The 13,064-nt window shown below is 38.1% G+C and overlaps 1 protein-coding gene and 1 pseudogene across 1 annotated transcript in view; one reads left to right on the top strand and one right to left on the bottom strand.

Annotated features, from left to right (window-relative positions):
- The window catches only part of TRAM1 (translocation associated membrane protein 1), a 33,592-nt gene extending 26,431 nt beyond the window's left edge, over positions 1-7,161 (top strand). Inside the window, exon 11 of the mRNA XM_058699797.1 lies at positions 5,586-7,161. Coding sequence (XP_058555780.1) covers positions 5,586-5,659 — 74 coding nt within the window. The 3' untranslated portion in view covers positions 5,660-7,161. The remainder of the gene's footprint in view (positions 1-5,585) is intronic.
- Positions 7,162-8,721: 1,560 nt separating this feature from the next.
- On the bottom strand, positions 8,722-9,853 carry LOC131494512 (spermine synthase-like; annotated as a pseudogene).
- Positions 9,854-13,064: the final 3,211 nt, after the last annotated feature.

The raw sequence follows: 13,064 nt of genomic DNA, 5'->3' as shown, positions 1-13,064 counted from the left end.
CATTTTCTTGCCGTATTGCCCTGCCTAGAACCTCCAGAATAATTTTGAATAGAAGTAGTGAGAGTAGACATTATTACCTTGTTACTGATTTTATCAGGAAGGCATCTAGTCTTTTCACATTAAGTATGATGTTATTACCTATGGGTTTTCCTAAATGTCTTTAGCAGCATGAGGAAGTTCCCTTCTATTTCTCGTTTGTTAGTATTTTCATTATGAAAGAATGTTATATTTTGTCACTTGCTTTTTCTACGTCTACTACTGAGATCATCAGATGGTTTTTGTCCTTCCATTTTTTTGATATCATGTATTCCTATTGATTTTTGAATGTTAAGCCAACAATGCATTCCTGGGATAAATCTCATTTGGTCATGGTATATAATCCTCTTTAAGATGTTGTTTGATTTGGTTTGCTAGTATTTTATTGAGCATTTTTATATCTATATTCATAAAGGATATTGATGGGTATTTTTTTGTAAAATATTTTCAGATGTAAAACCAGTCTTGCATTTATGGCATAAAGGTGATGATGATAATGCATCACTTTTAGTAGATTGGTGTTTTCAGTATTTTTTTAGAATTTTTGCATCTGTATTCACAAAAGATTGGCCTCTAATTAATCTGTTTTTCTTTTTGTTTTTGTAATATTTTTGTCAGATCTTGGTATCAGGGTGATGATGGCTTTATAAAAAGTATTGAGGGGCACCTGGGTGGCTCAGTGGTTAAGTGTCCAGCTCTTGGTTTCTGCCCAGGTCATGATCTTGTGGTTTTGTGGGTTTGAGCCCCACATCAGGCTCTGTGCTGACGGTGCAGAGCCTGCTTGGAATCCTTGGTGTCCATCTCTTTCTGCCCTTCCTCCACTCACACTGTCTGTCTCAAAAATAAATAAACAAACCATTAATAGCTTTATCCTTTGTGTGATTTCAAGCATTGTTTCGTACTTAAACGTTTGGAAGAATCCATCAGTGAAGCCATGTAACCTAGAATCTTCTCTAGGGGAGGATATTTACATTATTTAATAGATAATAGGATTATTCAGGTATTTTATTCCTTATTGTGTCTCTTTTGGTAAGTTGTGTTTTCAAGGAATTTGTCCATTGCATCTAATTTGCAGTTATATTGGTAAAATTATTCATAATATTCTTTTATTAATTTGTGTACAACAGTGGTATCTTATTCCCTATGTTAGTAATTTATGCCTTTATCTCTTTTTTTTTCATTAGCCAAGAACCAACATTCGTGGGGGATTTTATTGATTTTCATAGTCATATCATTGATTTCTGTTCTCATTTCCCTTTTTGGGGCTTGATTTGCTGTTTTGTTATTTGTGGTTTACCTTCTTGAAATGAATTTTTGTGTCATTGATTTTCCACCCATCTTGTGAATTACTTGCAATTAAGGGCAGACTTTCCCTTTCAGCAATGCTTTAGCTGCATTTTACAAATTTTGATATGTCTTTTTCATTATCATTCAGTTCAGGATATTATAATTCCAATCTGGTTTCTTCTTTGACCCATGCATTACTTATTAGTACATTGTTTAATGAACATCTACTTGGGCATTTTCTAGTGGTTTTGTTGTTGTTGTTGTTACTCATTTCTAGCTTAATTCTGTTATTGTTTAAGAACATGTTCTGAATGATTTCAGTTCTTTGGAGTTTATTGAGACTTTCATTATGGCTCAGCATGTGTTCAGTTTTGGTAAATGTTCCATTTATACTTCAAAAGAGTGTGTTTTCCGTATTTGTTGGATATTCCATTATATATCAGGTCAGATTTGTTACTGTAGTGTTCAGTCTTTTATATCTCTACTGTTTTGGTGGAAGGAGTTCTGTTTGATCAGTCAGTTATTGCAGGAGATATTGACCACTTCTCCTTGTAGCTTATAAGTTTTTGCTTTAAATATTTTGAAGATGTAGGTACATCAAAATTTAGGGTTGTTCTAAATTCCTATTGAATATGTCCTTTTCTCTTAATGAATGTCCACCTTCATCTCTAGTAAATGTCTGAATTTACTATAGCTGCAACAGTTTTTTTTATGTTTATTTATTTTGAGGGAGAGAGAGTGAGGGAGGAGCAGAGAGAAAGGGAGAGAGAGAGAGAGAATCTGCCAGACAGTGTGGGAAAGACACAGGGCTCGAACTCACAAACCATGAGATCATGACCTAAGCCAAAATCAAGATTCAGACGCTTAATTGACTGAGCCACCCAGGCACCCTGCTACACCAACTTTCTTTTGGTAAAATGTTGAGGTGTATCTTTTTCTATATTTTTTCTACTTTAAACCTTTCTTTGTTATTAAATATAAATTGTGTCTCTTGTAAACACATATAATTGGATTTATTTTCATCCAGTGTGATAATTATTGTCTTTGTTTTTTGGCAGTTATACTGTGATGTCCCTGGGTGTGGTTGTCTTTGTATTTATCCTGCATTCTGTCATGTAGAGCTTCCTGAGTCGTGGCTTAGCTTCTTTTACATTTTTGGAAAGTTCTTGACCATAATTTCTTCAAATATTCTTCTGTCCCATTCTCTCTCTTGTCCTTTTGGAACTCCAATAATATGTGTTAAATCCTCTTCCCCTGTCTCTTACATCTTTTCATACTTTCTGCATTTTTCATCCCTTTTCTTTGAGTTTCAGTCTGAGTATTTTTTCTGGTTCACTGGTCTCTTCTGTTGTGCCTAATCTGCTGTTCATTACTTAAGTCTGCATTTTCAGTTACTGTATTTTCCAGTTCTAGGATTAAAGATTTTAGTTCTCTGGTGAAATTCTCCATATTTTCATTTCTTTCTTTCTGGGCCTTGATTTTCCTCAAATAGAATTCCAGCTTCTTGCGCTCTAGCACATAACAATCTGCTCAGCCATACTGACCTGGTCTTCAAGCAGTGCACACAAGAAGCTTGCCCTGATGGAACTGTTCCTCCTAAAGACTGCTGATTATGGCATTCTTTTTCCTGTCATTACATTTCTTCTGAAATTTCTTTGATTCTTTTTTGTTTAAAATCTCTTCCTCCTTAGGAATCACCTTGGCTCCCTGCTTGCAGCCCATAGTGGGACTCATACTGTTGTCAGCATGGTGTGCTGTCATTGAACACAGTACAATTCCTCACTAGTATCTTGGTGTGGACTAGTTCACTGTTGGATGCATTGTAGACAGTGTCAGTAATTCCACTCAGAGCCCCAGGAGAAGTTCCCCACATCCAGCCTCAAGGCACAGTACTTCTTATTGCCTCCCCAGATTGGGACTGTGTGTATGGGGCAGAGCATCCCAGCTCATACTTCTGCTTCTTGTGGAAGGGCTTTCTCTTGCCCCTGGTTTGGCAGGGCTTGTGCCAGTTGTCCCGTAAGATGCCCATCACCTGGTGCTGGCTGAAAAAAACGAAGATCTATTTCTTTTTTTTTTTTTTTAATTTTTTTTTTAACGTTTATTTTATTTTTGAGACAGAGACAGAGCATGAACGGGGGAAGGGCAGAGAGAGAGGGAGACACAGAATCGGAAGCAGGCTCCAGGCTCTGAGCCATCAGCCCAGAGCCCGACGCGGGGCTCGAACTCACGGACCGTGAGATCGTGACCTGAGCTGAAGTCGGACGCTTAACCGACTGAGCCACCCAGGCGCCCCCGAAGATCTATTTCTGATACATACTTTTTTTCTCTTGGTTTTTAGTCATTTGGTCTTGCTTTCTGATGGCTGGTAATTTTTAATTGAATACTGGACATGTTAAATAACAGTGTGTAGGCTCTAGATGTGTTTATAGAGGCTCTGGGTTGAATATGGGTAGATCATTCTATCCTGTCACAGTATCTATTTCCAGTTTGCCCTCATTCCTAGGACATCAACAACTATTTGTACAATCTGTCTTCTCTGACAGACTCTGAATTCAAATTTTTTTCTTCCTGTTATTATAGAGTAATCAGCTCTCTTGTACTTGCAAAGGAAGTGCTCTCTGCTTGACTTCTCTGAGTCTTGCTTTGTGCATGCGTGTTCAGTAATTGGGAGAAATACACAGAGCTGCCTTGTTTGTATGGTTTTTTCATTGTCTTCAAACAGCCAATTTTTGTATTCCAACTTTTTTTTAATTTTATTTTTTTAATTTACATCCAAATTAATTAGCATATAGTGCAACAATGATTTCAGGAGTAGATTCCTTAGTGCCCCTTACCCATTTAGCCCATCCCCCGCTCCCATAACCCCTCCAGTAACCCTCAGTTTGTTCTCCATATTTATGGGTCTCTTCTGTTTTGTCCCCCTCCCTGTTTTTATTTTGTTTCCCTTCCCTTAGTTCATCTGTTTTATCTTTTAAAGCCCTCATATGAGTGAAGTCATATGATGTTTGTCTTTCTCTGGCTAATTTCACCTAGCATAATACCCTCCAGTTCCATCCACATAGTTGCAAATGGCAAGATTTCATTCTTTCTGATTGCCGAGTAAGACTCCATTGTCTATACATACCACATCTTCTTTATCCATTCATCCATCAATGGACATATGGGCTCTTTCCATCCTTTGGCTATTGTTGATAGTGCTGCTATAAACATGGGGGTGCATGTGTCCCTTCGAAACAGCACACCTGGGGGCGCCTGGGTAGCTCAGTCGGTTAAACGTCCGGCTTCGGCTCAGGTCATGATCTCGCGGTCTGTGAGTTCGAGCCCCACGTCGGGCTCTGTGCTGACAGCTCAGAGCCTGGGGCCTGTTTCAGATTCTGTGTCTCCCTCTCTCTCTGCCCCTCCCCCGTTCATGCTCTGTCTCTCTCTGTCTCAAAAATAAATAAACTTTAAAAAAAAAAAAAAAAAGAAAGAAAGAAACAGCACACCTGTATCCCGTTGATAAATGCCTACTAGTGCAATTGCTGGGTCGTAGGGTAGTTGTATTTTTAGTTTTTTGAGGAACCTCCATATTGTTTTTCAGAGTGGCTGCACCAGCTTGCATTCCCATGTATTCCTACTTTTATGGATCTTTTTGGAGAGATGAGTCTGACATTAGTTATATACACACACATACACACACACACATACATACATACATACATACATACATACATACATATGTATATATATATCCATCATAACTTGAAGAAGAAGGCAGCCATAGTACACTCCTAAACATAAGAGTTATCCTAAATACCAACTCTGTGTATTGTAAAGAAACATATCCCTAAGAACTTTGCAGACAAATGTGAAAAGGTTCTTTATTTCTATCAAAAGTACTGCTCTTAAGACTACTATTTTAAAATTCTTGTAATTGATTTTAGAATTTTTTGTTTTCTGTCACTTTTTTAAAAATTTTTTATAAATTATAAATTTACATATAGTAATTGCTTTTTTCTAATTTATATTTTTTGAGATACAATTGACATATTAGTTTTTTTTTTTTTTAATTTGCTACTTTTGGTTCATTGTGTTACATGTTACCAGGTTTTATGATTGGTTAAATACTATTAAAAATTAATTACCACTAAGTTTTACATAAGGACAAACGGATACATACGAGGTTTTAAATTTCCTTTTCTGAAGGTACTTTTATGAATAAAGATGATATTCTTTGCATTTCTTTAGAAAAGAGAGTAACCCTGATTCTTTTCTCTTTTCAGAAAATGGTGTAAATGGAACAGTAACTTCAAATGGAGCAGACTCTCCCCGTAATAGAAAAGAGAAATCTTCATAATGAATTATAATCTAATTGATTAATGTCCCCAAAGAAATCTGCTTTTTACTATATCTTTCAGCACTAGCGATTTTTTTCTGTCCTTGAAAATACAGTTTGTGCTCTTTGATTCTTGCTATTGTACTGTTTCATGCATTTTTTTAAAGGGCATTTGAGGGAAGTATGATTACTATGAGTGAAAAAAATATTTAGCTTAGACTAAGCTACCTGCCTTCAAAATAGTTTAGGGACCACCACCATATTTTATTTTGTTTTTTATCTTTGAACGTTTTTCTAATGATTTGGAGAGATAACTATTTACAAAAATTCTACATATCAGTGATAAAATTTCTTGCTGTCACCAATTTTTTATATTAGCAAGATGGCCTCTTCCAGCAAGGTCATATTTTTTAAGTTATCTTTCAGGGTAAAATGGAAATACTATAAAGTTGGAAGTCAAACTTTAATATGTTTTCAAGTGTTCTCTAATTTTTAGGAATTTTTGTAGTCTTTACACCTGGGGAAAAAGATTTGTAAATTCACTAAAATAATTGTGTGCTTTATTATATAGGTAACAGTTGTTAATGTCACATCCCCATTTAAAAGAAAACATACTATTGGTTACGATGTGTGGAGATTTATTGCCGTATGTATTGAATCAAAATATATGAACATAAAACTACATGTGAAGAAAAATCTTTCTTGTGCATTTTCAACACTTATAAACTGGAAATCAGAAAATTAAATATTTACTATAAAGAAGCAAAGTTGATTATAGCCCTTTTTGATATGTTTGTTAATAATGATTCTTAATGGGGCTTGTTATAAGTTCTATATGCACAGCATCTTAGAAAAATACTGTTTAACCTACAAACCCTTTTTAAAAATAATGTCTACTTTGATTTATATCTATAAAAAGAATGTTGGGTAATTATATTTGGAAAACACTGCGCTAATCTTAAAGAAATCAAAAATTGAGTTGGATAAATAGTCTTATAAAAGACAGTGCTTTATGTTATAACTATAGCTTTGGTCCCACCTTTAATTGAGAAGCATTTATCTGTATAAAACATATTTTTGGATAAATATATATATATATATTTGTATCTCTAAAGAAAGGCTCTAAAAAACATTTGAGTAAAACATTTGGTTCCCTTTTCTATAATTATCCTTAAAAATTCTTACAGCTATATTTGGTTTTCTGTTGTCTTCACAGGACCTATACTGCTCCTTTTGGTGTTCACATCTTGTTCTCCATTTCTCACTTTTGTCACCAGCTCATGTTTGTGCCATTTTTAGTATAAAAGTTGCAGGCTTGTTAGGTCTGCAGCTTAATAAGTTGCCATGCTGCTAGAAAGTTTTGCTTTCTATTTCCAGCTGTTTACTTACTTCCTGGAAAAAGTAGTAGCTCTCTGTAGCATCATGGAGTTTCAGTGGAACCAAATTTTTGCCATTAAAAACTGGCATTATATTGAACTATATACATTGAGAAATCAATCAAAATAAAATTTTTACTTTCACAAGCTGTATCCTGGACATTTTCTTTATTGTTAGCAAGTTTTATGCTTTTAGTATATAATCTCATTTAAATGTGCCATGTTTAAACAGTAAACTCTTCACAGACATTCAGAATAGCCTTTCCCAAAGAACTTTTATGCAAAAAAAAGGTGATTAGTTTCATATAATTTATGCGAGCTACTGAGGGAAACAAATGGTCAATAAATTCAGAGACTGCTGAGTTAAAATGTGTTTCTTTACTACAGAACTTTTCAACCCTTTATATGCAAATATGCTGATGCACCAAGAATATTTGCAATGGGGATATAATATGTAGTGTAAATCCTTTGTATGTAGCTAAAACTTCACAGACACACATAAATACCCAAGTGTATTTGTGAATTATATAAGCTCTAGACCCCCCCCCCTCCCCCCCTTGTCCCAAATGCTCTCAGGAAAGTCTTTCTTTACTGGCCTCCAGGTCATGGCAGAATATGGCATTGTCACCTGGCCTCAGGTCAGCTTTGAAGCCTGATGGGAAGCATTCAGGACCGCCAGCTGTCAGATTCATTGACTAACCTTGAACTAGTTGCTTTACCATTTTGGGATTCAGTCTTTGCCTCTGTAAAATGCCTTTTTGCTTGCTTGCATTTTAGAATATGGTTGTGGGTGGTCCAGGTGGACTATTCTGGAACAAAAGTATTAACTGCATTCTTCTAAAATTCACTAATTCTGCACAGTCAAAACCAGAACTAATCCCAGAACAAAGCTTGTATAGATGAAGAAAATGAGAAATTTTTTGTGGCACATTTTGTTAGCAATATCCAATGACACCCTGTGTCTACAAGGTGTTCCCAAATGTGTTCACTGAAAACTAGTTCTGCCTGTCTACATAAAACAGTAAGAATTGTTTTCAAGAAGTGATAGTTAACATTGATAGTTTCCTTTTTTTTTTTCTAATTTATACTTTTCTCTGAAACATTGCCATTCATTTTTTCTTAACTCTTACAAGCACCAAATTTCAATATCTAATAAGTCAATTTGGGGAAAAGGAAGCACCATCAAGAACTTCCCTCCAGACCAAAACAGTGATGTTCATTCCTCCAAACAACTAAATTCAATCATTGTGATCTTGATGATCACAACAAAAACAAAAAGCCCACACACAAAAAAAGTAACAAAAGTCACATTCTAGGGGTTAAGTGCATTTAGCCATCGGTGTGCTGTCTGTTCATCCTTAAGCTGACTTTTAAAAAAGAAGAAACACCCTAGCCCATCCAAATATACTTTTTCCATTTACTTTTTTTTTTTTTTATGTTTATTTACTTTTGAGAGACACAGCACGAGCAAGGGAAGGGCAGAGAAAGGGAAACACGGAATCTGAAGCAGGTTCCAGGCTCTGAACTGTCAGCACAGAGCCCCATGCGGGGCTCGAACTCATAAACCGTGAGATCATGACCTGAGCCGAAGTCGGTGATTAACCGGCAGAGCCACCCGGGTGCCCCCATTTACTTTTTTTTAATTAAAAATAAGAATTAGAAAGAAAAAAAAAAAAGAAAACTTGAAAGAATTCACTGTTGCCTGACTCATTTTGATGTCGTATACAGTATAAGAAGGTCAGAAAGGCTATTTGCAGCATGCATGATTAGGGGATACTGGTCTTCAAGGTTCTTTCTACCAAACAGTGTAAATACCCACAATTCCAAGTGTGAAAGAACATCGATGATCCCTTAGAATTCCATAGGACAATACAGCTTCCCGAGCTGATCATGGAGTTGACAGTGCTTCTGTCAAATTGACAGTTACCATGTGTAAAATATTTCCTATCCTGTTCCAGTACTTTCATTGAGAGGTCAAGAATTAGCCTGAGAAACTCCCATGTGGAACCTTCCGGAGATGTGGAGATTGGAACAGCTGTCAAATCATGAATCACATAAACTCTCTTTGGTGTATCTCTTCAGTACTGGGATAGAGTCTTCTATTAGAACCTGAAAGTAGGCTCTTTCAAGATTGTCTAAGGTGACGCCTCATGTTTTTCACATGCATTTCTTACATTCATCAATCACCATTTGGTCAATCTCTACCATAGTGACCATCACTGGTTTCAGTTTGACTGTTTCACATATGTCCCCATCTCCACCCCCTAGAATCAGTGCCACTGTAGTCTTTTCCGCTGCCCACGATGGTTTGGATATACCTAAATCACCCTCTGCCAGGTTAACACCCCCACTTAAGGATGAGAATATTTCCAAATTTCTTTGAGTGTAGAATTGTAATGTTCTGAAAGGTGAATCTTCATTACACCAGGCACCTCTGTGCCCCACTCAACCAGGCAGCCATCAGCAGTGGGCCACTATCTGTCCATGGGTGGTCATCGCTTCAGTTCTTCCAGTCTTTCTTCTACTTCATTCTTACGGTCCCACTCAGTTCTTCCTTTCTTTCTTCTACTTTTTCAAAAGACTCAACTTCTTGGCCTTGCGAATCACCATCATAACTCTGAAGTTCCAACAATACCAATCCATGTGGGTGAATTCTCAAATTGGCAAAGCTGCCTTTTTGGTTTACGAAGGCCGCTAAATAACTGTGGTCTTGCCAGTTGTGCATCGACTCTGTCATCGCTTGCTCCTGGAAAATGGACTGGAGGCCTTTTAGAACAGTCTCACCATCAGCTTTGGCGCCGAGCATGAAGGTGAGCGCGCTGTGCCCCGCTGTTGCCATAGTGAGGCGAGGCCCTGTGCCACACCTGAGGGAGGCGGCAGCTGCAGGAGCCTGGGGGGCTGCGGGGTCTGTCAGGCTGCGGCCTGCAGGGAAGGCCCACTGGTTTGCATTTTAAGAAAATGTTCTTAACGTTTATTCTTGAGAGATAGAGACAGAGTGCGAGCAGGGGAGGGGCAGAGAAGGGGGAGACACAGAATCCAAAGCAGGCTCCTGACCTGACACGGGTCACGAACTCACAAACTGTGAGATCATGACCTGAGCCCAAGTCAGAGACTTAACCACAGAGCCACCCAGGCACCCTTGGTTTGCATGTTTAAAGGAGAGGCTTCAAGAGGCACCTGGGTGGCTCAGTCGGTTGAACGTGTGGACTTCAGCTCAGGTCATGATCACGCAGTTTGTGAGTTCAAGCCGCGCATCAGGCTCGCTGCTGTCAGCACAGAGCCCGATTCAGATCTTCTGTCCCTCTCTCTCTGCCCCTCCCCTGCTTGTGCTCCTCAAAAATAAATAAAACATTTTAAAAAATGAAAATGAGAAAATAGAGGAGTGGCTTCAAAAGTAATCCTGGGGAAATTCCAGGGAAATGCTTAAACAGATGGTTCTCCCCAAAGATCACCCTTGATGTGATAGGTGATTCAGTTAATCATCAACTATAAAACTTCAACACAAGACAGGTTTGGGAATTTCAAAGCAGACATTAGCAAGTATTTGTTGCAAGAACGAAAGATTAGTAACCCAGGGCATGAGAAGGGAATGAATGGGGTTAGACTGCATTGGAAGCCCAATCCACTAGGATGAAACGAGGCATTATTTACAAAAACAAACCAGTCCTGGGTTTAAGTATGATTTGCTTTACAAAATTAACCAGCTTTATTCAGCACCATTCGGGAAGAGGCTAAGCCAATTTGTCTAACTATTTTCAGTGAAAATACTTTGTTGGCTTAAGGCTGAAATCAAACATTTGGGTGTCCTGAAAGCAAGCAAATCAGAAAAAAGCAGTTAAGAGGTTTAGGCCCATCACATAGTCTCATGCATAACTATTAGTAACTTTGAGGTTAAGTGAGCCAAAGAAAAAAAACATAGTCTCTTGTGAAGATTCACACGTCAACCAATTCAAGTGATAAATAACCTTGTTGACTTCTGTTAACATTAACAGGCACATAATGGTTAGAGTAGCAGACCAGAGTCCAAATCCTGACTTCTCCACTGATAGCTCTGTGTGGTCTAATGTCTGTGCCTCAGTTTCCTGAGATACGTAATGGCGCCTACCCCACGAGGTAGTTCTGCAGACTAAGATAATGCGCATAAACTGCGTTCCTCCATGCCTAATGTTCACTAGATGTTAGTTGTAGGCTCACAACGTTGTGACAAACACAGTAAAGGAATGATTAATACCATTAAGTAAGTTTAGTTGTTACTACTTCTCCATATATGATTCATTATACAAGGTTATAGAGCACTCCTGTTCTCGAACGCACATACCCTTGAGCGGGCAGGCCAATAAAGTCGCATGAGATGCTCAGGCCAACATTATGGTCATTTAATCACCACAAGACTGCAAGCATGCTTATCTAGCACAAAAGTTCATAAATCAAACATCCAAGTCTGTACTGAATCATTTATACTTATGTGATACCATAATTATATGTTTATTAATTTTTTTAGAGACAGAGTGTGTGCACATGAGCGGGGGGGGGGGGGCTGGGCAGAGGGAGAGAGGGAGAGACAGAATCTTAAGCAGGCTCCACACTCAACAAGAAGCCCTAGGAAAGGCTCAATCTCACACCCCTGAGATCACTACCTGAGCAGAAATCAAGTTGGACGCTTCACCGACTGAGCCACTCAGGTGCCCCTGTGATACCATAATTATAAAAGCCGTAAATAGCTTATATAGTTTCTAAAGAATGATTTATTTTACTTTATTTTATTTTATTTATTTTTTATTTGAGAGAGAGAGCATAAGTGAGGGAGAGGGGCAGAGAGAGACAGAATCTTAAGCAGACTCCACGCTCAGGGTGAAGTTGGATGCCGGGTTTATCCCATGACCCTGGAATCATGACCAGAGCTGAAACCAAGAGTTGGAAGCCTAACCAACTGAGCCACCCAGGCGCTCCAAGAATGATTTTTTTAAATTTTTTTAATGTTTATTTATTTTTGAGAGAGGAAGAGAGAGATAATGTGTGAGCAGGGGAAGGGCAAAGAGCAAAGGAGACACAGAACCCGAAGCAGGCTCCAGGCTCTGAGCTGTCAGCACAGAGCCCAACGCGGGGCTTGAACCCACGAACTGTGAGGTCATGCCCTGAGTCGAAGTTGGGTGCTTAACCGACTGAGCCACCCAGGTGCCCCAAGAATGAGTTTTAAATCAGATACCTAGGGTTTATGAAATCATAGTTTCACTTCAATGGTGTGTACAACTTCTAGAAAATTTTTAGTTGCTTGGAGTTGCCTTACCTTCTACTGGGAAGAATCAAACTCCATCAGGGAAATGAGAATATTTACCTGGGATAAGAAAAAACATGTATTACAAACAATATTTATCAATATACTTGAACTAATCTCAAAAAAATGTCCTACAAATTACAATTCCACAAGTGAACGGAAGGCCCGGCTGTAATGGTGTGTGTGGGATATACATAAAAGTGTGGATAATGCATGAAATGGACTAAACTCTGAAGACTAAGGTCGCTACTTTATGGTGTCCTTGCTGATTAACTTCTGGACTAGTCCTTTTTTCCCTCATCAACTATGAGAAACTATTTTATGAGAATGATTAGAGAATACTTTTTTAAATGCTATTTTACAAGACTAATTTAGGTTAGTCATGACCTCCTAACCAGGGTGGCCCTTTTCTCTTTTTTGCTGATTTCATTCACAACAAACAAAATAATAAGATACAGGTTATGTGTAACTTGGGTCAGAAGGGGAAAATGTCTATACTGTAAATAAGTATATGAAGAAGAAAAAATTAAATGTGCTTTTTTTGTTTGTTTTGAGAGAGTAAGTGTGTGCACATGTGCACGAGCAGGGGAGGGGCAGAGGGAGAGGGAGAGAGAATCCCAAGCAGGCTCTGCGCCGTCACAACTATGAGATCAGGACCTGAGCCGAAACCAGGAGTCGGATGCTCAACCAACTGAGCCACCCAGGCTCCCCTAAGCGTGGTTTTTATTTTATTTTATTTTTTTTTATTTATTTTTTTTTTTAATTTTTTTTTCAA

The sequence above is a fragment of the Neofelis nebulosa genome, chromosome 14 (assembly GCF_028018385.1).
Source record: "Neofelis nebulosa isolate mNeoNeb1 chromosome 14, mNeoNeb1.pri, whole genome shotgun sequence".
Taxonomy (NCBI): domain Eukaryota; kingdom Metazoa; phylum Chordata; class Mammalia; order Carnivora; family Felidae; genus Neofelis; species Neofelis nebulosa.
The sequence above is the reverse complement of the archived record's forward strand: the minus strand, read 5'-3'. Positions and strand labels throughout refer to the sequence as shown.